Source organism: Rhinatrema bivittatum, chromosome 4 (assembly GCF_901001135.1).
Source record: "Rhinatrema bivittatum chromosome 4, aRhiBiv1.1, whole genome shotgun sequence".
Taxonomy (NCBI): Eukaryota; Metazoa; Chordata; class Amphibia; order Gymnophiona; family Rhinatrematidae; genus Rhinatrema; species Rhinatrema bivittatum.
Window position 1 is genome coordinate 51,891,228 of NC_042618.1, and position 24,255 is coordinate 51,915,482.

At 43.2% G+C, this 24,255-nt stretch overlaps 1 protein-coding gene across 2 annotated transcripts in view; it reads right to left on the reverse strand.

Moving 5' to 3' along the window:
• MTHFD1 (methylenetetrahydrofolate dehydrogenase, cyclohydrolase and formyltetrahydrofolate synthetase 1) overlaps positions 1-24,255 on the reverse strand; it is a 144,366-nt gene that overhangs the window by 75,779 nt on the left and 44,332 nt on the right. For both annotated transcript variants that reach the window (XM_029598114.1, XM_029598115.1), the window contains exons 7-13: positions 20,393-20,529; positions 11,894-12,005; positions 6,417-6,544; positions 5,401-5,498; positions 5,106-5,279; positions 3,672-3,808; positions 3,294-3,340 (exon numbers count right to left, since the gene is read on the reverse strand). In XM_029598114.1, the coding sequence (XP_029453974.1) occupies positions 3,294-3,340; positions 3,672-3,808; positions 5,106-5,279; positions 5,401-5,498; positions 6,417-6,544; positions 11,894-12,005; positions 20,393-20,529 (833 nt within the window). The remainder of the gene's footprint in view (positions 1-3,293; positions 3,341-3,671; positions 3,809-5,105; positions 5,280-5,400; positions 5,499-6,416; positions 6,545-11,893; positions 12,006-20,392; positions 20,530-24,255) is intronic.

The following is a 24,255-nucleotide window of genomic DNA, read 5'->3' on the forward strand; positions in this document are numbered from 1 at the left end:
CAAAATTAACTCAAAATTTAAGGACATAAGAGTTGCCATACTGGGTCAGACCAAAGGTTCATCAAACTTAGTATCCTGTTTCCAACAGTGGCCAATCCAGGTCACAAGTACCTGGCAGGATCCCAAGCAGTAGATAGATTCTATGCTGCTTATACCTGGGATAAGAAGTGGATTTCTGCACCTCCGCCTTAATAATGTTTATGGACTTTTCCTCCAGGAACCTGTCCAAACCGGTTTTAAACACAGCTACACTAATAGCTTTCATCACATCCTCTGGCAATGAATTCCAGAGCTTAATTATGGAGTAAAAAATATTCTCTCTCAGTTTTAAATGTATTGCCTAGTAACTTCATTGTGTGTCCCCTGATATTTGTACTTTATGAAAGAGTAAACAACCGATTAATGTTTAGCCTTTCCACTCCACTCATTATTTTATAATCTCTATTATATTTCCCCTCAGCCGTATCTTCTCCAAGCTGAAGAGTTCTAATCTCTTTAGCCTTTCCTCATAGGGGAATTGTTACATCCCCTTTATCATTTTGGTTGCCCTTCCCTGTACCTTTTCTCAATCTGCTATGCCTTTTTTGAGATGTGGTGACCCCAACTGCATACAATACTCAAGATGAGGTCGCACCATGGTGTCATTCAGAGGCACTATGATATTCTCTGTTTTATCCTCCATTCCTTTCCTAGCATTCTATTTGCTTTCTTGGCTGATGCTACACGCTAAGTGGAAGATTTCAATGTTTTAACAATGATGCATATATGCTTTTCGTGAATGGAGACTCCTAATGTGGAACCTTGCATTGTGTAGCTAAAATTTAGGTTACTCTTCCCCTAAATGCATCACTCTGCACTTGTCTACATTAAATTTCATTTGCCATTTGCATGCCCAGTCTCCCAATTTTGAAATGTCCTCTTGCAATTTCTCACAATTCTCTTGTGCTTTAACAACTATGAATAATTTTGTGATCTTGGCAAATTTGATCATCTCACTTGTTATTCCCATTTCCCCAGCACAGATCCCTGGGTCACGCCATTATTCCGCTTTTTCCATTGGAAACATTTACCATTTAGTCCTTCTTTCTGTTTTCTATCTTTTAACCAGTTCCCCCTGCCTCCTATCCCATGACTTTTTAATTTCCTCTTATGAGGGAATTTGTTGAATGTTTTCTGGAAATGCAGATACACTAGATACACAACTAGCTCACCTTTATCCACATGTTTATTTACACCCTCAAAAAAATGTAGATTAGTGAAGCAAAACTTCCCTTGGCTAAATCCATCTTGGCTTATCTCTATGTTCAGCAATTTTGTTCTTTTTGATAGTTTCTACCATTTTGCCTGGCACAGACATCAGACTCGCTGGTCTGTGGTTTCCTAGATCACCCCTTGAGCCCTTTTTAAAAACTGGTATTACATTGGCAACCCTCCAGTCTTCAGATATCATAGTGTTTCACCACTGGTTCCTTGCACAGTGATCACATGTTCTAATAAGAATAAAGTGTGAAGGAGAAAGCATGTTCATTCTTATTCCACAGCCTCTGAAATATTAGCCAGGAGTTTGCACCCGTGTCCCCCTCCCCCCTCTCAAAGTCAGATTATCAATTAACAGAATGATAGAAGTGTTTCATATCAAGAGCCAGAAACAAAATCAGGTATGGTCTTTGTGAACAAGTCTTGAATACCCTGTATTATTCAGTTCCTACAATTATAATTTTACAAAGGGCACTGCATCTTTTTGCATAATATTTACAATAGCTGCCAAGAGGAGCCTGCCAGTTCTGCAGCTCCAACATGCATTTAATTAAAAAGCAGTCACACATGACGACTTCTCCTCCCTACGGAGTTTCTCTAAAATGTTGCCTCCATACCAGTCTACCTACTGTGCCTGTTGTGAAGGAATTTAGTTTTCACAATTCTCAGAGACTAAAAGGAGGAAAGACATTTACATACATGAAGGGATGCTCCACCAAACCTGCAATGGGAAGAGTCACGAAGGGTCTCCTCTTTTACTGTGCTTATGGCATGAAGCCAACAAGCTTGACCTATATGGACATGTCAAGCCTGCGGAGGATCATCTCTGTGCAACCAAATCGTGCATCAACCAGTGAGATTAACCAATGTGGAATACAGAAATCGATGTACTCCAAAAATGGGAATCAGGATCGGGACCTCCGGTGCACGGTATCATATATGTACCATGCATAAGATATCACCAATCAACTGCATTTCACTGGCAGGTCAATAAGAAAACAGGCCTGGTTGGGGAAGATGCACATTTCCTTCACAGATGACAATTATGCAGGAACAAGTATAGTATGCCTTGTTTCTAGGCTACTTTACTGAACCAGGCAAATTATTTCCAAAGAGGACTTCTTTTCAGCATGTGCAATACAATGCCTTAGAAAGGATTAGTGGAGAGCAGCACCAGACTGGGCAATGCAATACAACCATTACACAATGTAGAGGGCAGCTACCAAGTACATCTCTAATTGATAAAACAATGCAGAGGCATGAAAGCTTGATTCTATATCTGTATCTATATCTTCCATTCACACTGCACGAGTGTTATGGATGACACTGCCGCTCTGGTGAAACTATCAGAAAGCAGGGTGGCTTTTCCTCCATGTCCAGTACAGCTTAAGTCCAGTCTTCATGGCACCTAATCAGGGCTGTTATCAGGATATGCATGAATGAAATGCATTTGCATGTATCAATCTACAGTGGGCGATAAATGCTAAATTTGGCGCTTAATGCGTGCTGCCTGTAATAAAATGGTTAAGCATTACCAATAATAGAAAAATAATGGGTTTAACATGCTGAGAATATTAATGAACTGCTCTTGCCACTGAGCCATTATCCATCAATGGATGGAACAGGCATGGGTGGGGGGGGGGGGGGGGTGTAAATCAAGGCTCCAAGCCGAGAATGGGAGTGTCAGGTTCAGGGGCCCTTTAGTAAATACTGCAGTCAAAACATGCCTTAGGGCGATGATGCATTTTAGTAAATAAGCCCCATAGAGGGGGATTACAATTGCATTTCTTGGTTACTCCGAAAACCAGACCTGTTTGGAGGCCACAAGGCCCAGAGCCAGATACCTGTGACCCAGTCTGGATACTGTCAGGAGATAGGATACTGGGCTCGATGGACCTTGGTCTGACGCAGTAGGACACTTCTATTCAGAGCTGAGAACCGCTGAGCTACACGGAATGGTTTCCAACATTTCAAATCTACTGAGGATTCACTGTGGGACTTGATGAAATGTATACTTCTTCCTAATGTTACTTTACCTCCTCCATAGGGATAACCTGAGAATATCCACCACCTGCAGCTCCACCTATGGAAAAGGCAAAACAAAATTTAGTACTTAAATCATGCAAACCCAACGTCAGCGTTCCCCCACTTTTCACAATCGCCTTTTTATGCCAAGGTTCTTGGTGATAGCTCATGACCTCCCATTTGCAACAGAAGAGAGGATTTGCTTCTCAATTACTGTGCTTTTACTACCTCTAATTTTACAGGAAAAAAAAAAAAAAAAGTTAACTTTCCCCCATAAATCGGATGCAGCTTCCTCCTGCCTCACCTCACACAAGAAAGTCCTTGTTGCAGGCCACATATGATGAGAAATGTTTTTCGCACGGCGATTAATGTTGTAAAGTTCAAGTTACCTTTTATACCAAACGTTGGGCCCTGAGAAGGCTGCCGGACACAAGCAAAGGCGTTTAAATGGAGATGTGCCCCCAGAGCCTGAACCAGGCCTATGGTAGTAGTACTCTTCCCTTCTCCCAGGGGTGTAGGAGTAATACTTAAAACAAAAAAACCCAAACAAACAGTAAAATAATGGTCCAAATAATGTTTTATTTTACCCTTTTTTCAATCTGGGTGGGTAAACATAATTATTAGCTACAACAAAACAGGTGATTGACAAAGTAATACCATCATATATTTCCAGATACAATCCAGGGAAGGGCAATTCTTCAACGTGATCTGCTTGGGTGAAAAGCATTTTATTCCCACTGCTCAGCTCTCCATCAGCATGGCCAGAACTGCAGTATTGTTCCCCATCACACGCACTTTTGGCTACATTTACATGAAGCGTTCCAGGGGGCATACTTCACTCGGGGGAGGAAAAAGTGACACATCACATTTGCAAATCTTTGTGTGTACTTTACTACAAATAGCAGGTGCCAGTGACCGCCTGTACTTTATACCCATGACAAGTTTAAAAGAGAAGATACAAAGCTCGTGGGTAAAAGATTGCATTGGGACAAAGACCGCATGAAACAAGGTGACTATGGCCCCTCTCCACCATGATATATTGTTTCAAGTATTGAATATTGTTATTCTAGTCTTCTATTTTTATACCACTTTTCTCTCCCCAAAGGACAACCCAGACGGTTTACATCCTTCATTAAAAAAAACAAACAAACACAAATATAAAATATACAATAATTTGTCCCTTGATGCCAACCCACCCCGTCTCCTACTCTCACCAGGAGATCGGAGGCCTTAGCACATATCTCCCTCCTAAGTAATACAAAAAATTTCAACAAATAATTTCATATACAACAAACAGCATTAACATAGCTATAAATAACACCCCCACCAATGATAAAATAACTTTCCCATCATACAAGTCAATGTACAATAATAATCTCAGAAAGTAAAGGAATAAAAATAAAGAATTTGTAAAAATGGCAAGTAGTAAAAGTAATGAAATGATATAGGGAGGATATTAAACCATTGTGTGCTTTTAGAAAATACTAATTTATTTATTTAAAATTATTTATGAATCACATCATTGATAAAAATACTAATCCTTACATGGGGGGGGGGGGGGGGTGTATGTGTATAATTTTCTTTCACTAATAAGGATATATGGAAACTATATTACCAAGACCAGCAGTTGCATCCTTAAACATATACACAACCAGGTGCCTTTAATACAATACACATTCCAGTTGACTTGACGACTTCTGGTCTATGGTTTGATTTAGATTGCTAGATAAGATGTTACAACAATTTACTATCTTCTACTCCCAGCAAACACAATTACACGTTGCTCTGTTAAAACGTTGTCTAATTCTTGAAGAATCTCTTACCCTGTAACAACAACGTATTTCCCATCTTGCTGGTCCTTGAGGCGTTTAACAGTGGAGAGAAGAACCTTGGCCTTGGTTTGGCCATATAACTCCACCTCTTCGGAGAGTAACCCGATTTCTGCAGCCAGGTGTCCAATGGGTTTGGGTGTACAAGATCTTGAGATTTCTATGTCACTTAAAGAAAGAAGAAGCAGTGATGTTTACTGCAGCCTCGTTTCCTGCCCCGTAGGGGGTGTATTGAGAATGACTATTACCACTCCCATTCCCCTGCATGACTGCTGACCTAATCTCTTACCTAGGGACAGGAGTCTGGAGGCAGAGTTTAGGATACTGAATATTCCACTTTCCTGGGATAAATTTCTGTAAATAACGTTTTGCACTTTCCACGGTGTTCTATAAATTATATATAATTAAAAAAAAAAAAAAAAAGAGTAAGAAACGTATCTACATGGTTAGCTGATAACAAGAGTTCTATTCAGTACATAAACAAGAAGGATGACTGTAGAATGGAAGTTTATTCCAGGAAACGAAAAGCCAAAAAAAGAAAAGTTTGAGAATGGCAGCTGGCCATGTGAAAGCTATGCTCTTCCTCAGCTGCTGAAGAAATCTTCTGCTAAGGGAAGGTTCATTCTGAGGTCAAATTTGGAAGAGCCTAAGAATGGGAAGCGAGCTCCAGTCCTCACGACCTACTGTTTCTTTAAAACAAGAAAGGTGATTCATCAAATAAAATAAACTGTTACAGTTTCTGAAGCTCTTTAATCCCCTTTCTTGAGAAGTGACTCTTCCCCGGGGTTAACAGTTCCTTGCCTGCTACTACATTTCGAGCCCCATCAAGACTTCACTTAGCCGGTGCCTCATTTACGAGAGCTGTGAATTACTAGCAAAATCATCTATAAACGTCACCTTTATGGATTCATAGCACTATTATACTGCATTATTTATCCTTCAGAGCTGAAATAAGGGGAAATATACATTTATTTCTTCTGTAGAGGTCTAAACTATGTTCCCTGTTATGTCCTACAAGGATGTGCCTCAAAGAGGTCTGCACCGCCACCAGAGGAAGGAAGACACTTGCACAACCTATGATTGGAAAGACAGTAAGTCTTTATAAAAAGTAAGGGCTGTTTGTTGTTTTGACCTTTCAAGAGTGGGCAGCACTTTGCAACAGGGATCTTTACGGCAGCTCCTTTTTAGACTGGCTATATTAAAATGCTGATGTAATAGAGACTTTTTCAACCTATGTGCCTGCCCGTATACATGTCTATAAATAAGGAAGAGACACATTCCTTTCCGTGATGTTCATGAACGCACCTCCATCAGCATCGCTACAGTCATAGGCCCCACACCTCCAGGAACCGGAGTGATGTAGGAGGCTCTTTCCTTCGCGTCCTCATATGAAACATCTCCCGCCATCCTTTTCCCACTGGGTTTTGTGCTGTCTGCAGGAGAGAAAAATAAGACTCCATATTTTGTCTCTCCGCTTGCAATTAACACTTAAAAACGGTAATACAGAAGCGCAGGTAACTTGAAATTAATAAGCAGACAATTATAACAGCATGCTAGCCGGAACATTGCATCCACTCCCTTCACCATGTACTCATGGATTGGCAGTATCAGGACTGTTTTCTGAAAGGGTGGGGGTAGGGACTCTCCGGCCTAAGACCTACAGGTAAAGCTGCATGGGACACTGAGAGCATCGCAACTGAAGCCTTCTTCACGAAGCCCGGGTGCTGCGGCAATTTACACCAACAACAAAGCCAGAGACACAAAAAGAGAAATATGGCAGCAGAAAAAAAAAAAGCACATACAGCTTATTTAATCTGTCCATCTACACAATTGCTGAGGCTCTACCACTCCCCTCAGACATCCTCTGTGTTTATCCCATGCTTTCTTGAATTCAAATTCAGTCCTCGTCTCCAGCACCTCCACTGGGAGGCTGTTCCAAGCCATAAAGAAGTACTTTAGATTATTCTTCATCTACCTTTTATCCTCATGCCCTTGTCCCAGAGTCTCCTTTCTGCTGAGAGAGGCCTGCCTTCTGTGTACTGGTAACACTGAGGTATTTCAAGGTTTCTATCAGATTGCCCCCTAGCTTGCCTTTCCTCTGGGATATACATTTTTAGATCTTTAAGTCTATCCCCATATGCTTTACAAAGATCACGGACCATTTTAGTAGCCACGCTCTGAACCTCCATCCTGTTTATATCCTTTTGAAAGGGCGGTTTCCACAATTGTACTCAGTATTCCAAATGAGGTCTGACCAGGGACCTATATGGGGACAATATTACATCTTTTTCTGCTGACTATGCACCTAAAAGATCTTTCTAGCTTCGGCCAGCATTTCTTCAAACCCACGTGTAACATATATCTGCAGGAGAAGCCGGATTCAAATTTTTTATCAAGGAATAAAGGCCAGACATGCAATCAAATGAAAATCAGAATAATTCCTAAAATGTTTTATAATGTGTTGCAGAGGACAATTTTTTCAGCCCTTTAAAGTTTAGTCACCCACTTAAAAAAGAAATTAAAGCTAAACTAAAAAGTTTTGCAACCATCAGTTCTTAGATTGGAAACCTACTCATATCACCATTTAAAGTCGAAAAGACCCACAAAACATTAACTGGTGCCACCACTAAGAAATTAAAGCAAAGAGCTCCATGTGCAAATCTGTGTGGCAATGCATGATAAAAGTGCTGTCAGCGTGCGTAAACTGGAATTACGCTCGCCATTTGCAGTTCTTGTGTGTGAGATTTATCTTGACAGTAAGGAGTCCTGCCTCACCTTGATGGAGGCTCTTCATGGCCGGAAGTCTCCATTTTGCGATAGCAGGGAACAGAGGAGCGATGCCACGAAGTCCTCCTACCACTGTGGATAACAGTGGGGCGGGGAGGGCGGCAGCACCAGCAAGGAGAGGGCAGTGGCTGGAAAAGATGGCTCCCAGGGCAAGCGCTGCTTTTGCCACCTCCCTTCCCCCTTTGTGGCTCGCATGCCGGAAGATTCCAAAAAGGCAGTGCAGAATCCCCTTGCACGGTGCCCAGGGTGTTTGCACTTCTGTTCACGTGGTGGTCACAAGGAGGTGGGGTAAGGGGGTCCTTTGAGACATCACCGATGGCTCTGCCAATACCGGTCCGTCATGGAAGCGCCTGGCAGCAGAGAGACCGCTTGTAATGTAAACTCTACCGTATACTCAGAGCTGACTGATCAACCGAAAGTGGGGGAGGGGGGGAATAAAGCTTTGCCAGTCAACAAAAACCTTCTAAGAAAGCCACACATTAGCAACTCACCCAAAATAAAAGGCTCAATACAGAAGTCAACTACGTTTGCGTAGACTGCCTAAAGATCTGCAGAAGGAACAAATTCCTCATGAACATTTACATCTCTCTGGCAGAAATTGCTCTGTGCCAGAACAATTTCTGCCAGAGAGATGTAAAGCATTCAGAACGGGTGATGTGAAAACCAAAGGAACTTAAGTTTGTCACCGCATTAATTAGCTGACATTTATATTTAGCTGCCAGTTACCAGGACGAACTACACCATGCACAGGGAAGAAAGCTACTGTTCACTTCACCTCAGAAGTGCTCATTCCTGAAAAACCTAAACAGTTACTTTTGCTCCCCCAAGTGTGAAGGAGGTTGAGTCATTTCTCAAGGCGATGCCGAGGCCGTTAGGAAGTCAGTTTCCACAGCAACCGAAAGCTATTCTGGGAGCACTAACTAAACCGCATCATATTCCAAAAAGATAACCCAAACTCAGCCAAAAATAAAAAAATAATAATCGTTTGTATGCGCTCTCCTCTCCCAAAAGGTGGGATTCATACCACATGAAAAAACACTTGCCTCCCCGACAGAGGAAATATAAAACCACATTAAAGCAGTAGTGTCTTCTACTCACTGGAAAAAAAAAATACTTTTGCAGTGGGTATGAGGCTGGGTGGGTGGGGGAGAGGCTAGAAGCTTCTTCCAAATTCTAGGCCTTTCAAGCTCTATCAAATCCTACGCCTCACAGGGTTGTACTGCCATGAACCTTCATCCATGGCTACCTAGGCACCCCCCCCCCCCAATGCAGTGAACAGGAGGGGAGGGGGTGAGGCTTGGAAGGACAGAGCAAAGAAAAAATGCTCTGTTCCCTATTCCAGTCCCTTTCCTCTTGGTCTCTACAGGGAACATGAGGCGAGGTGTGAGGCCAGAGTAGATAGCAGGGAGGCCCCAATCTCGGCCCTCTCCTCCTATCATATAAGGACGTGAGAAGAGGTAAGCATGGAGCAGACAGAGCACAGCAAAGAAGCCTGGGCCTTAAACCTTCTGCTCTATTGTCTTTAGTCAGGTGTTGGGGGACAGGGGAGGGGATGACAGCACCAACAGTGCCTAGGGTTGGCAAAATCCTAAAGCAATCACTGCCTGGCACAAGTACATTTAAGGTCAGCCAACAGGGGGTCACTGTTGCATTATGACTAGGATCCCTCCCTCTGGGGGTGCTGTGCCTTGGGCCCAAACCAAGCACACAGGTCTGGGAATCAAACTTGGATGTCTGTGCTCAGCCTCTAGGCTGTTGGACAAGCTGTATTAGGCTGTTTAAAAAACAAAAAACAGCCTAGTAAATCCAAATATCATTTCTCCAATCATCGCGTGCAGCAGAATCCAGTCGGGCACGGTCGTGTTATGGCTTGTGGGTTACATTTCCTGGTATTCCTGTTAACTATTAAAAATATACTTCAATTTCCCCATTCCTACACATCAGCCTGCAGAATTTGGCACCCTAGGCAGTCCAGGCCTGCCCTCCTCACAGAAGTCTTCACAGTACCAGCCATCTTACCACCCCCATTCAACCAGTTCACCCCTGCTAATTAGTTACAACAGAGGACATCAACCCGCTGACTTGGATTGGCCACCGTTGGAGACAGGATGCTGGGCTTGATGGATCCTTGGTCTGCCCCAGTATGGCAACTTCTTATGTTCTTATGTCTTTAATTTATTTTCAAAGTTTCATTAGTTTAACCTCTTCTCTTGGCTCCAAAGGCAGCCTATTCCACATCTTAGGGACCACTGTGGGCAAAGGTCCAAAATAACTTGCTCAGGGTTGCCCAATGAAAGGCAAATGTGAAAATCAAGGGTGGGGGGGATGAAGGTTTCACACCTATTGCACATGCCACCAGGATCTGAACCTGCAACCTTATGGCTCCCAACAGAGGACTCTACAACTGGGTTAAAGGAGAACTAGCTCTAGTAGCTGAGCTAGGAGCACACTATCGATTTCCGCACAATGGCTCTCCAGCCTTTTAACCAGTAGGCTGCACGGCGTTCTTAACTACATGCGAAAGAGGACGACATGTATTGAAGGAGCCGATGGTGGTGGCAGTTTTCTTAGCGCCTGGAATATAAGCGCACGTGAAAAGTAATTCAGTTCGGATTAAGCAGCATTTAGCTGTTTAATTCTAGAACGTGTGGACTATCCTCCCAGTTTCTGTTCAGCAAGATGAGATTTTAGGAACATTCCAATTGATCAAATAATTCAAGACTCCAAACTCTGGCTGAGATTTAAGGATGAGGCACAACTCCTCTCAGTCTACTTGCTTTGCACAGATTTCAAAACAGTGCATCTTACTCCAAAGCTCAATTTGAGAAGGGGGGAAAAGAAAAAAAATAATCAACCTGAAATTAAAGATTAATGGCCAAGCAAAACTTTTCCAAAGAGATCCATAGGACTTTTGTGCGATCCTTTCACGATCAAGACTTGAGCTCAAGTTCATGCAATGAATTGTTTTTACTAGGAGGCATGCACAGAGCGTATTTTTGACTTTCAGACACTCAGTTAGCCCTTAAGCTATGCGGCTAACTCTGGCTGGACCCGCAGGGCTGTCCTAAAGTTAGCTGGTTAGACATACAAGTATGAGTTTGGAAATAATGATGTTCTTTATCTTTACTGAAAGGTGTTCGGCATAGCTTTGCAGGAATTTATTCTCCATGATTTGGTTTCTATCCAACATCAGTTTACAAGTTCATTTCATCAGGATTCGTGGTTACCTAATTCTCTGATAAAAATGTTGACATGAGGCCAACAGTCGTTGCTACGCTGAGCTCCTCTGCCCCTTCATGTAACGGCACAGAGGAACTGTCTATTCTCAGTGCATACATTCACTGCCCCTCCCTTTTACAGCACTTTCTAGGGTTGCCAACCAGAGAATCCTCTATGTCAAAATACTGTATTCCCCCCCCCGCCGACAGTATTTCCAACATCACTGATCAAAAGAAATACCCAGGCTAGATAAAGAGATGAGGGGATAAATCCACAGCACATGCCAAGCCCTCACTAGGTCTTATCCAGCTCAACCGTCTGTAAACACCAATATCTTAGGCCCTTACAGGGGTGGGCATCAGAAGACAAATCTGAGCTATTTGCTACTTGGAGGTGTCTTACACCGCCGTCACAGAAATGCATAGACTGTCATGGTCAGTTCTGCAGCATTATTGCTTCATCACAGGCACAGCTGAAAGAATGAAGTGAGAGGATAAGGAACAAAGATCAAAGAATTTAAAACATGGGACTAAATGGGAACCGGTTAAATCGGAGATAATCCCTCAGTTAGCACCACGATCCTACGTATCAGTGTACAGAGAGGCTAAGGATTTAACTAACTAGAGGCCTGCTTTACTAAACTTTTCTCCCCCAAAGATATCGAATGGGAGAAAACCCCTTAGTAAATAAGGCCCTTTCAATTCTTAGACAACAACTCCTTTCAGGTCTGAGAAGGCACTGAGCTACCAGCGAGAAAAAAAACCAAAACAACTTACCTGGAACATAGTTGATCCCACAGTCGATTACAATGGCACCGGGTTTTATCCAGTCACCTTTTACCATTTCAGGTTTACCAGCTCCCACAACCAGGATATCAGCTTTGCTAACCTGTCAAAGCAACCTGCATTCATTAGCATCTAATCCACTGCTATATATATATATACATATACAGATGTAGATATTATGTAATGCAATGATAGATGAACATGCACTATAACAACTGACAATTTCGAGCTCCATTCTTCCACGAGATGATAACCAGAGTGATTCAGCTCTCTGCTGGTACAGGATTAAAGCTGTAAAAAAGCTTCATCTGAATCTTCCATACTGGTCAGGTACATAACCAGGTGTCACCTCTGTAGCAGCTGCACTCCTCCCCAGCACCAGAGGGAACCATCAGGGGTTACCACTTCAGTGGCTGTGCCTCTCCTTCTCAGCACCAGAGCAGACCACCTGACGTACACCAAAAATCACACATCCTCCTGTGAATTATGCACTACAGCAGAGGGCAGAATTCGGCAGGCCCTGGCGTGCCGCTAGCAGAGGCCGTCCCACTCGCACCAACGATGGGGGGGGGGGGGGGGGGGGAAGAAAAGAAAGAAGAGAAAGAAAGAAAGAGTGAGTGTCCACAAGCCTGGGGGGAGGGGGGGAGAAAGAGCATGTGTGAGATGGTGTGGGTGCCAGAAAGAGGGAGCCTATGTGAGATAATGAAGGAGTGTGTATGTATTGAGAGATTGGGAGCTGTGTGTGTGAAAAAGGGATTGTGTGTATGTGAGAGTGCTTGTTTGTGAGAGAGGGAGCCTGTGTGAGGTGTGTGTATGTGTAAGAAAGAGCCTGTGTGAAGGGATGTTTGTGTGTGACAGAGTCAGAGCCTGTGTGTGTGTGTGTGGGGAGGGTGAGCGAGAGAGGGAGCCAGTGTGCAGGGGTGTGTGAGAGAAAGACATAGGTAGTCTGTATGAGGAGGTGTGTGCAAGAAAGAAAGGGAGCCTGTATGAGGGGATGTGTGTGTGCGAGAGAGAGAGAGGGAGACTGTATGAAGGAGTGTGTATGTGTGCTAGAGAGAGGGAGCCTGTGTGAGGGGCAGTACTGACAGAGGGGTCAAACTCTGGAAGTGGAGACAGAGTGGAAGGGGTTGAGCCTAGAGGGGGAGGTTGAGAGTGTCGCAGATTGGGGCCTGAGAGGGCAAAGTGAAAGGAGACTGGCCAGGGGAATAAGGAGAGAGGGTGGAAGGGACACTTACAGTGAACTTCTATGGAAGTTCTGCTCAAAATATTTAAAAAACTCTGCAACTTTAAGTAATAACTTTTTTTCTGTATTACATTTTAAATTAAATTACTTAAAGACTGTCATGTATATTATGTTATTTTGATCAATATAAAGTATGCAGAATTTTAAGTTTTTTTGTGCACAGAATTCCCCCAGGAGTAAATCCCGCCCTTCCCTGGTTCACTCATCAAAACATTTACAAATAAATATTTAGTTATTAGATTTTTTTTTAACCCTTAGAATGGGGAATAGACCCCATTTTATTCCAGTAGAAATAGAAAGGAGTCTATTTGAAAATCATTGCTCGCACTAAATTGCCCACATATGTGCATATGCAGGTCACACATGAGCAATGTGGATTTTAAAAGCTGCGATTTATGCGCGAACGTGAGCAAACAAAAAAATAAAGGGGTGGGCCTGGGCATTCTGGGGCAGGACCAACTGTTCCGTGTGTAACTCCGTATTTTAAAAAACACAGGCTGCAGCGCATGGCGGTCTGCTAGCCGCAAAACTTTACTGCTGCTCCTGATAAGAAGCAGGTCTGCAGATCTTACGTTTTTGGGCTTACACGAGAGGGTGAGGGGGTCCAGGTCAACTGGAGGGTTCGCAGGATGAAGAACCACAGGGGTCTGATGACCTCGAGTCTTACTATATTAGGAGCATATTTACATGCGATAGGTGTATTTTAAATCATATACAGACATGCATCTCCGCTAGCATGCCAATATACACGTGTGTGGGCGCACATGTGCTCGTTTTAAAGTTGGCCTGAATATTTCCTAGACTCTAATAGAAATATCATCCAAGGTCATGAATATTTGTTTTCACAATATTAAAAAAAAAAAAAAGAATCACTCAGCCAGTTTAAGCAAATAAATACCAAACTTAGGCCTGGATTTTCTAAGGTCGCAGACCTTAGAAAATCCAGCGGTAACAGGGGGCGAAGCGGGGGGAGAGCCAGCTTTTGCACCCAATAGTGCCACCGTGAAAGGTGATGCTATTGGGTGCGATACTGGCGGCGATAAGGAGTCTTACCTTTCGCCGTCAGCGAAGTCGTCGCAGAGTCCGCCCCGACTCTTCCCCTTCTGGTGCGGACTCCGCCCCGATTTAGATATCACATGCAAAAAGGGACTTTTCGCGTGCGATACCTTTGGAAAATGACCCCCTTAGACATATAAATTGAATTCAACTATGACCAACAGAAATCAGCAGTAGACTGCACTTATACTATGTGCCTTATGTCTTACCCACAGCAAATGAATATAATCATATGGTCTTGTTTGAGGCTAGGAAAATATTTTTTTATAACCCTTTTTATGTATGCAAATAAAACCATTTATTTGGAGGAAAATTGTGCTTTGTTGTTTTTGAAAAAGTACAAATGGGCGCGAAGGGGCGCGACAAAGGGGCCTGCCCCTTTGAGCGCCCCTTCGAACAGCCCGGAAGAATTGCTTTCGCTTTCCAGTTTTCTGATCTTGCTTTAGTGGTCGCCTCCAAGCTGACGCGGAACATTGGTAGTAAGTCCCTACGCCTTTTTGGCCACGCTCTTACCGAAAAGGACATTACAGCACCTCGCACGTATATCCTTAAGCAAAGCCTTCTAAACAGTCACGCTATTTACCCCCATGGACAGATACACCGCCAGCAACCGGGCAGACAACTCCATTCACAACTACTGAGGACAGAGCACTCCTCCAGCCGAACCAACAAATTTACAAACACTCTCAACATTCTTCCAAACCTCCCTTCAATCAGACAGACACCATTTTTTCAACCATTCTTCTCAGACTAAACCTCCTCCAGAATTCCTCGCATCATGCTCACTTACAACATTCCAATCATCCACAACCAAAGGAGAACACCTTCAACTTATTCCACTAACGTCATACAAAAAAGAATCATCCCTATCATGACATCACCACTGAACCAACTTCTAGGCCTCACGCTTCTCTCAGTCACCCTCTTCAATGCGCAATCCTTAACTAAGAAGACACATATCCTCAATGATTACCTTTAGGATTCCAACCCAGACATCTGTGCCATCACAGAAACCTGGTTAAAAAACTCGGACATAGCCTTAACCAACCAACTACCCATCCAGACTTATGACATTTTCACCTTCAATAGACACAAAAAAAGAGGAGGTGGACTCCTCCTAGCCTCCAAGAAAGAACTCAGACTGACCGCACTCTCAATTAAGACAAAGTCCAAATTGGAAATGGGTCTAGTCAAATCAAAACATCTACAAATACTCTTAGTCTACGCTCCCCCGGGAGTTCTAGAAACGGACCCGTCACCCCTTATAGAATCCATCGTGAAACATATTAAATCAGACCTACCAACAATGAACATGGGGGATTTCAACCTCCATACTAACGCAACACCTCTTTCTGCTAACTGCGAAGCCCTCCTCACCACCCTCAGTGCTATGGGATTTACTCAGACCATCAACAGCCCCACACATAAAGCTGGACACACTCTGGATCAAATATTCATCAACTCCAACTTCACCTGCACAGTAGAACCTTCATGTACCCCAATCCCTTGGTCAGATCATTTCCTGATAGAATCTTCCTTCTCCACACACAGACACACACCGCCCCACTCCTGTCCACCATTCAATTTAGGAGAGCATGTCCATCTGACACTCTCAGCGATCAGCTCTCCAAAGAACTTTCCGACCTAGACCTAGCTAACCCCGACTCAGCCCTATCCTCCTGGCAAAAGATTACTGAAGCAGTCGCAAACAAATGGTGCCCTATAGTCTCCAAATCAATCAACCCAACAAAAAAGGGAAATCAACCCTGGTTCAGCGCTGAACTTAAACAAATGAAACAGACCTTACGCCATAAAGAAAACAATTGGCGAAAAACCCCTAACACTTCGACCCTTTCTACATACAAGGGATTCTTACATCACTACAGGACCGCCATTCTACAGAAAAAAAAGGAATACTATGCAAACAAAATACACCATTTCCAATATGATGCCCAGGCCCTATTCGCCTACGTGACACAAATCACCAAATCTACCCCCCCACCTATTCCAGATGAACAAGCTCTTTCCAAGGCTAATGAGCTTGCCACATTCTTTCAACAGAAGATCTTAAATACACTCGCCCTCCTGCCTCCAAATACTTCACCTCCCAAGCCATGTGAGAATCCCCAGGCTCTTACTAGACCCAAATTTGACAGTTTCGAGTCAACCTCCACTAAAGAGATTGAATCCCTTTTAAAAAGGCAGAAACCATCAAGCCATCCAGCTGATAACATCCCATCGAGACTCCTGCTTCTCATCCCAAATGTGATCTCAGGACCTCTATCCGGTATCATTAACAGCCTTCTAACGCAAGGAAAATACCCAGACAGCCTAAAAACCGCTTCACTCAAGCCCCTCCTCAAGAAACACAACTTAGATCCTAATTTCAGACCCATCTCTAACCTCCCATTCATTGCTAAACTAACAGAGAAACTGGTAAACACCCAGCTTTCTGAATATCTTGAAGACCACAAGATCCTATACCCGTCGCAATATGGGTTCCGTAAATCTCGCAACACGGAAACCCTTCTCATCTCACTTACTGACCACATTATCATGGGGTTAGACAAAGGACACTCCTTTCTGTTAGTCCTGTTAGACATCTCGGCGGCATTTGACACCGTCAACCACACCATCCTGCTGGATCACCTAGCAGATATCGGCATCTCCGGATCTGCCTACAACTGGTTCAAGTCCTTCCTCAGCAATAGGACTTTCAAAGTCAAAATCAACAATAAAGAGTCACCCCTAACTAAATCAACTCTAGGCGTTCCTCAGGGTTCCTCCTTATCTCCTACCCTCTTTAACATTTACCTCCTCCCCCTCTGCCAACTGTTAACAGACCTCAACCTAATTCATTATCTGTACGCAGACGACGTACAGATTCTAATCCCGATAACAGAATCAATCTCAAAAGCGCTCACCCATTGGAACAACTGCCTTCTATCCATCACTAATCTACTCAACAGTTTAAACCTGGTTCTTAACACCTCCAAGACAGAGCTTCTCCACATCTCCTCAAAAGAAATCAATATCTCCCCACCATCTTCACACATCTCTCACATTACCTGCAAGCAGGTTAGAGACCTCGGGGTAATACTAGACAATCGTCTAAACCTGAAGAGAATGGTCAACACAACATCCAAAGACTGTTTCTTCAGATTACAGATTCTAAAACGACTCAAACCACTCTTATTCTTCTGCGACTTCAGGACAATCCTCCAAGTGCTACTGTTCGCCAAAATAGACTACTGCAGTGCCCTTTTCCTAGGCCTCCCCAAATCCACTGTCAAACCACTGCAGATGTTACAAAATGCAGCTGCGAGATTGCTGACAAGTACCAGCCATGGCGAACACATCTCTCCCATCCTCAGGAACCTACACTGGTTACCAGTTAATTTCAGAATTCTATATAAATCAATCACCGTAATACATAAAACTATCCATCATCATCTTCAACTCGACCTGGAAATCCCATTCAAACTCCACTCCTCTAACAGACCATCTAGAGATATTCTAAAAGGCACCCTGAAATTTCCCCCTACTAAAGCATCACGCCTCTCGATGACCAAAGACAGAGCTTTTTCGATAGCTGGCCCATCCATCTGGAATAGCATCCCTTCAAGTCTTACAGTGGAGCCTTGCCTGTTAACTTTTAGAAAAAGACTCAAAACCTGGCTCTTTCACCAAGCCTTCGCTGACCCACCAGACAATCACTAGTTGTCCTTCACGCTTACCCGTTATGGTGATTACACTTCACGAATGGACTCTGAATCTTCCAGGTTAAAGCACCATTAAGCTTCAACCCGTGTGCCCTATGATATAACTTCATATTTATTTCCTGCCTTATCTTCTTTCCAGCTTATTGCAAGCTTCCAAGTTCTCCTACCCTGTTGATTGTAACTTTGACTCATTCCTACCTACTCTTTACTTTTTGTTTACTTGAATTGTTACCCCAGTTATATTCTTTGTTAATTGTAAACCGGTCCGATATGGTTATTTACTATGAAGGTCGGTATATAAAACTGTTAAATAAATAAATAAATAAATGGAAAACCTATTAACCAAAAAAAAAAAAACACACTTATCTGGAGAGCAGTGATTCCTCAGCATGAGGATGTTTGTTCACGCACTCTTTGCTTTTTCAGGTAATTAGTTGCTTCTGTAAACATTTTATTGAACTTTGTTTGGCTCGGGACAAAAAAAAAACCCGTAGCATACAATTTATCTGCTAACCACTGTTGATGATGCCTGGGACTATTTCCCAACTGCATTTCAACAAGTTTTACAAAAATTGTCAATTTGTCAAGAAGAGAGTTAAAGATGTGCTCTCTTGACAAAGTGATAAAAAAAAAAAATGTACAAAATTCAAATTCACTCCCCAACTGCTAGCCAAGGTCTGGCCCCTCTTCCTGTCCGTAGCCCTTCCCCACTCTTCTGCTGATCTCAGAAAGGACTTGCCAGGACATAATGCTGTACCTTTTCCCCCTGAACTCCTGTCTTCTTGCGTATCCCTCCACTAGCAGTTCATTATTATTTCGGCATGTGTCAGATGAAGAGAGCATATTTTGCTCCTTGCAATCAAACGAATACATTTTAGCTCTTCAATATTATGCTACGATGTAGAGTAAGATAATTTAGACCTGAGGACCTCAGAACTGCTCTACAGGTGCTGCTGTGAAAGATACAACAGCCATGAAATTACTGTGTGCTTGGGGGGGGTGAGAAGAAATCAGAGATGGCAATCCAAGCACAGAGCTCATTCTACACTTTACACCAAAAAGGTTAATATATTATAAATGATGATTTTGTTTTGCATAACACACCAGAGTCTACAATTTTATGCCAACAAAGCACCTCCTCCATATCCAGAGCACAGCGATGCAGACCTGTGCAAAGGACTCACTGGATTAAAATAAGATGCAGACTTCATTGTCGCAAGAAAACAAGTTATTATAAGAAATACATTTCATTCCATAAAATTGATTTTCCCAAACTTTACAGCTCCAATCAATTTACAAATGCAACCCTGCAATTGTCTCTGGAGTGGAAACAAGGCAGCAACTGTGCCTGCATCTTGGTGGTGGTGAGGGCAAGTGAAGTGAAGTGATGTTAAAACATGGATTCTACATTCCAAGTCTTTTCTATATTGTGCCTACAGCAAAAACAAGTTTTAAACATTTCTACAGCGACTTGCTCAAGGTAAATAAGGGTGATCTCTTATCATTCCAAACAGTTATAGAAGGTTAATAAATTAATGCTCGATACAGTTGAACCTTTCATCCTGCGCAACATGAGTCTGATTACAAAGCCACTTAGGTGCATAAAACACGACGTTATAGAATGGTCTGGGGTTCAGTGTGCACACAATTATGCACAGAAAACAGGTCTCTCACACACTGGGGGGCAAGGCATTCTGGGAGGCGGCACTTGGACTTAATGCACACGCTTTTTAAAAAAAAAATTAAGGGTGTGCGACAGTGAACCTGCACAAGATAGGTCTGTGGAGAGCAGGCGTCAGTCCGTGCAGGTTATTTTGGTAGCAAACTAATATGGGGAAAAGTGCGTGTGTGAAAAAAATATAAAATTACAGGCAGACTCTGCTCGTACCTGTAATGTTATAAAAATGACCCTCCCTAACATAAGCCAGGGGGGACGCAGACTCATGCACCAAATTACTTGCCCCGAAAACCAGGTTCAAGTACAGCTGTTAACACCAGGAGTGTGGAGTTTCAGGACACCATCTCTTGTCCAGTGGCCTGAATCTGACTGGTCCAAGCCCGGTATGTACCTTCCCAGCCCTGTCCCTCAGAAAGCCCTTCCCTGCTGGCAGCACTACAGGCAGCTCCAGGGAGTCAGAAGTGCAGCAGGTTGGAGGATGCCAGCTGATCAAAACATACTACTAGGATTCCTCTTTCTTCCACCAGAGAGGCCTCATCGTCCCATTTTCTCCTTTGAAAAAGATTCAGCATAAGCAGAACTAATAATCGGTTTTAAAGGACCGAGAGAACGGCTCTCTTTATGTAGCTACGTTCCCCGCACTGCAGGCTGGAATTAAGTATGTTTAAGCCTCATTGTTCTTTTGCCCAATTACAGAGATTCCAAGAGCCATGAAGGCAGCTCCAATAATACAGACAGCTTCAGTGTAATTGCAGCCTAAGAGAGCTATTAATTAAAAACTCCCCCCTAACCTCTTCATTCAGCAGCTGGGTCTTGGAGTGGCAGGTTGTGACAGTGGCGTGGTTCCACAGCAGCAGGTCATGCATAGGCGCACCAACTATCTTACTCCGGCCAATCACCACCGCCTTTTTACCTGGAATCTGAACCCCTACAAAAAAAAGAAGAATTCAGCTGAAATCAGAAGGAAAACAAGTTTTGGTAGAAACAGAGGGAATCATTAAAATGAGCCATCAAATAGCTCCTTATGATCGATCCATGGAGATGAAATAAAAGTTCTGTTGGTTAAAAAGTTCACATGTTCCAGGCGAGTCATATCTGAAAGATTATTTCCTATCATCTTTATTCTCTGCTTAGAAGGTAGTTTCTGAGCTGAAACCATACATGAAAGAGCAGCTGTTGCAAAAGCTGTCAATCTTTTTCCTTTCCCAAGGGTTTCCCATTGTCTAGCTGCTCCCATTTTCTCCCACATCATCTTCCCAAATATAGAAAAAAAAAATCAAATCAGAGAGGCTTCCTATGGACAGGAGATGCAGCAGCCGCAGAGTCTCTAAAACCTTCTTCTGGACCATCCAGCCTGTATCCCAGAAGAGCACAGAGGCTTTTATAGACTCAAACCCCGACTTTCAAGAGGGGCTTTTCCTTTTTACTGCTTATGAAGCATTAAGGCCACACAGCAATAAAGATCTTAAAAAAATTAAAAATAAGCAGCAATATCTTTTTATTGGACTAACTTTCTCTTCACCCGGCCTAACTTCAGCTCATAGCATGGAATGCTTACCCACCATCTGCTGGAATAGAATAATTGGCAGGCTGAGCTCAGCATGGACCTTTATACAGGCTAACATCAGCAAATCTATACTCTTTCGCCATCTGCTGTTAGAGGAGCATAAACCCATGCATCTGGACTGGTCTGGCTGGCTGAAGAGGAAAGAATGCTCCAGAAGAGGAGTGCTCAACTGGTCCTTGCATCTCCCTGCCCCCCCTCCAGCCAGTTGGGTTTTCAGGATCTCTCTAATGAATATGCATGAGATTTGCATGCACTACCTCCTATGTATGCAAATATTTCTCATGCATATTCATTAGGGATATCCTGAAAACCCGACTTGCTATAGGGGCCCCGAGGACTGCTCTAGAACAAGAGATTATCGTGAAGCTTTTGTTTGGGGGGGGGGGGGGAGGGGGGGGACCTTAGGTTGAGGCTGTGAACAGAATAAGAAAAAAAAAAAAGACTATACAGTAATGATAACCTACATTTGTCTGTGGCATGGAAACAGATCTTATGTCAGCAAGCATTTAAACTAGAGGATGGGAGTATCAGAAGGAAATCAATGAAATGGGAATGTTGCCCCCAATACATTCAACACATACAGGAAGTGGGTGGAGAAAAGAACAAAATTAGTCGACTCTTAAACAGAAAGGAAACACTACCCAGGAAGAGCAGCAAGCTGAGGAAGAAAAGCTGGAAAGCTATATGCAGAAATGCTTGTAGTCTGAGCAACAAAGATCCAGATTAGCAGGTTTTAAGGGTAGACACAGACTTGGTTATTGTTGCTATTACAAAGACTTGGTTCAGAGAGCCTCATGAATGGGATACGGCCATCTCGGGCTATAATTTGTTGAGGAAGGATAGAGAAGACAAAAGGGGAAGGAGTAGCTCCATTTCAAAAACTATACACTGGTAATTGAAATGCAGATGGTGTGGACAAAGGAGGAAACACTGTGAGAGGTCTTGGAAAAAGATGCTGATGCTTCCATTTACACTGGTGTGGTCTACAGGCCTCTGAATCAGACATAAGAACTGGACAGAGATCTGGCTGAAGGCATCCAAAAGCTGGGAAGGATGGTTAGCGCAGTTAGTGTAGCTGTGTTTAAAAAAGGATTGGATAAGTTCTTGGAGGAGAAGTCCATTAACTGCTATTAAGTTGACTTAGAAAATAGCCACTGCCATTACTAGCAACAATAGCATGGAATAGGCTTAGTTTTTGGGTAATTGCCAGGTTCTTATGGCCTGGATTGGCCACTGTTGGAAACAGGATGCTGGGCTTGATGGACCCTTGGTCTGACCCAGTATGGCATGTTCTTAGGCTATGGGGGCCTGATGAGATACATCCCAGGTTACTAACTGAGCTCAGAGAGGTTCTGCCATGTCCTCTAAAAGACTTGGTCAACAAATCCTTAGAAACTGGAGTGGTGCTGCAAGATTGGAGGGCGGTGGTGGTCCTGCTTCACAAAAGTAGGAGCAGAGAGGAGGCTGGAAACTACGGGCCAGTAATCCTTACCTTGGTGGTGGGAAAATTAATGGAAACATTGCTGAAGGAAAGAAACGTGGACTACCTACAATCCAATGGGTTGCAGGCCCCAAGGCAATATGGTTTTATCAGAGGAAGGTCATGTCAAACAAATCTTATTGATTAAGAAACTAGAGAATTAGATCAAGGAAGAGCACAATGCGATTTATCTGGATTTCAGCAAGGCTTCTGGGTCTGTCCCATATAGAAGGCTCAAGAACAAAATGAGAAGCCTAGGAGTGGGTCCCAAGGTGGTACAATGGATTACAAACTGGTTGACTGAGAAATGGCTAAAACCATGAACTCTACAAAAGGCATCTAAGAACTTTTTTCCCATATAATCTAACCCTTCCACTACCTCCCCCAATGCTACCCAACTTTATCTTTAAATTGTATTTGTTAAATCTCTAATGTCACTCTCCTAATGTAAACCGTTTTGATGGCAAAACCGAATATACGGTATACAAAACATGTTACAATAAAAAAAAAATTAAAAAAAATAAACAGAACCCATTCTGAGGAGAAAAAAAGAGTGATCAGTGGAGTGCCTCAAGGTTCGGTTCTGGGCCAGTTTTGTTCAATATCTTTGTAAGCGACAAAGTGGAAGGAAAGGTTTGTTTTTTTGTGGATGAAGAGTGGACACACCTGAAGGAATGAAGAGAATGAAAAGTGATCTAAGAAAGCTTGAGGAGGGGTCAAAAGGTATGGCAACTGGGATTCAATGCCAAGAAGTGCAGTCATGCATCTGGGGTGCAGAAATCCAAAAAAGCTACACGTGATGGGGGCAAGAGACCGATGTGCACGGACAGGGAAAGAGACCTTGGAGCGAGAGTGTCGGAGGACCTGAAAGCAGCAAAGCAATGTAACAAGGTGCTGGCTAAGGCCAGAAAAATGCTGGGCTGCCTCGAAAGAGGCATAACACCAGCAGGAAAAAGGAGGTGATACTGCCCCTGATTAGGTCATTGGTGAGGCCTCATTTGGAGTACTGTGTTCCGTTCTGGAAATTGTATCTTAAGAGGGATAGAGAGAGAAAGAAAGAGGTCCAAAGAAAGGCAATCAAAATGTTGTGAGGTCTGCATCAAAAGCCAAGTGAGATGAAACTGAGAACCTAAAAATGTATACCCTGGGGGAGAGAAGGGACAGGGGGATATGATATAGACATTTCAATACTTGAAGGGCATAAATGATGCATGGGAAGTAAATGTTTTTCCACTGAAAAGAAAGATGTAAAAAACTTGGGGGATCATAATATGAAGCTCCATGGGGGTAGACCCAGGAGCAAAGTCAGGAAATATTTCTTCAAGGAAAGGGTACTGGATTCATGGAATGCATTCCTGATAGAAATAGTTAAGATGAGAACTGCAATGACATTCAGAAGTTCTTGGGATAAACACAGAGTATCCCTAATGGCTAAAGAATGGAAATGAAGATAAGGGTATCCTGCACGGAGCGACAGTTACTACCCTTAACAGAAGGCATGGGGTAACCTGCACGGAGCGGCAGTTACAACCCTTAACAGAAGGCATGAGGTAACCTGCACGGAGCGGCAGTTACAACCCTTAACAAAATAAAAGGGGCAGACCGGA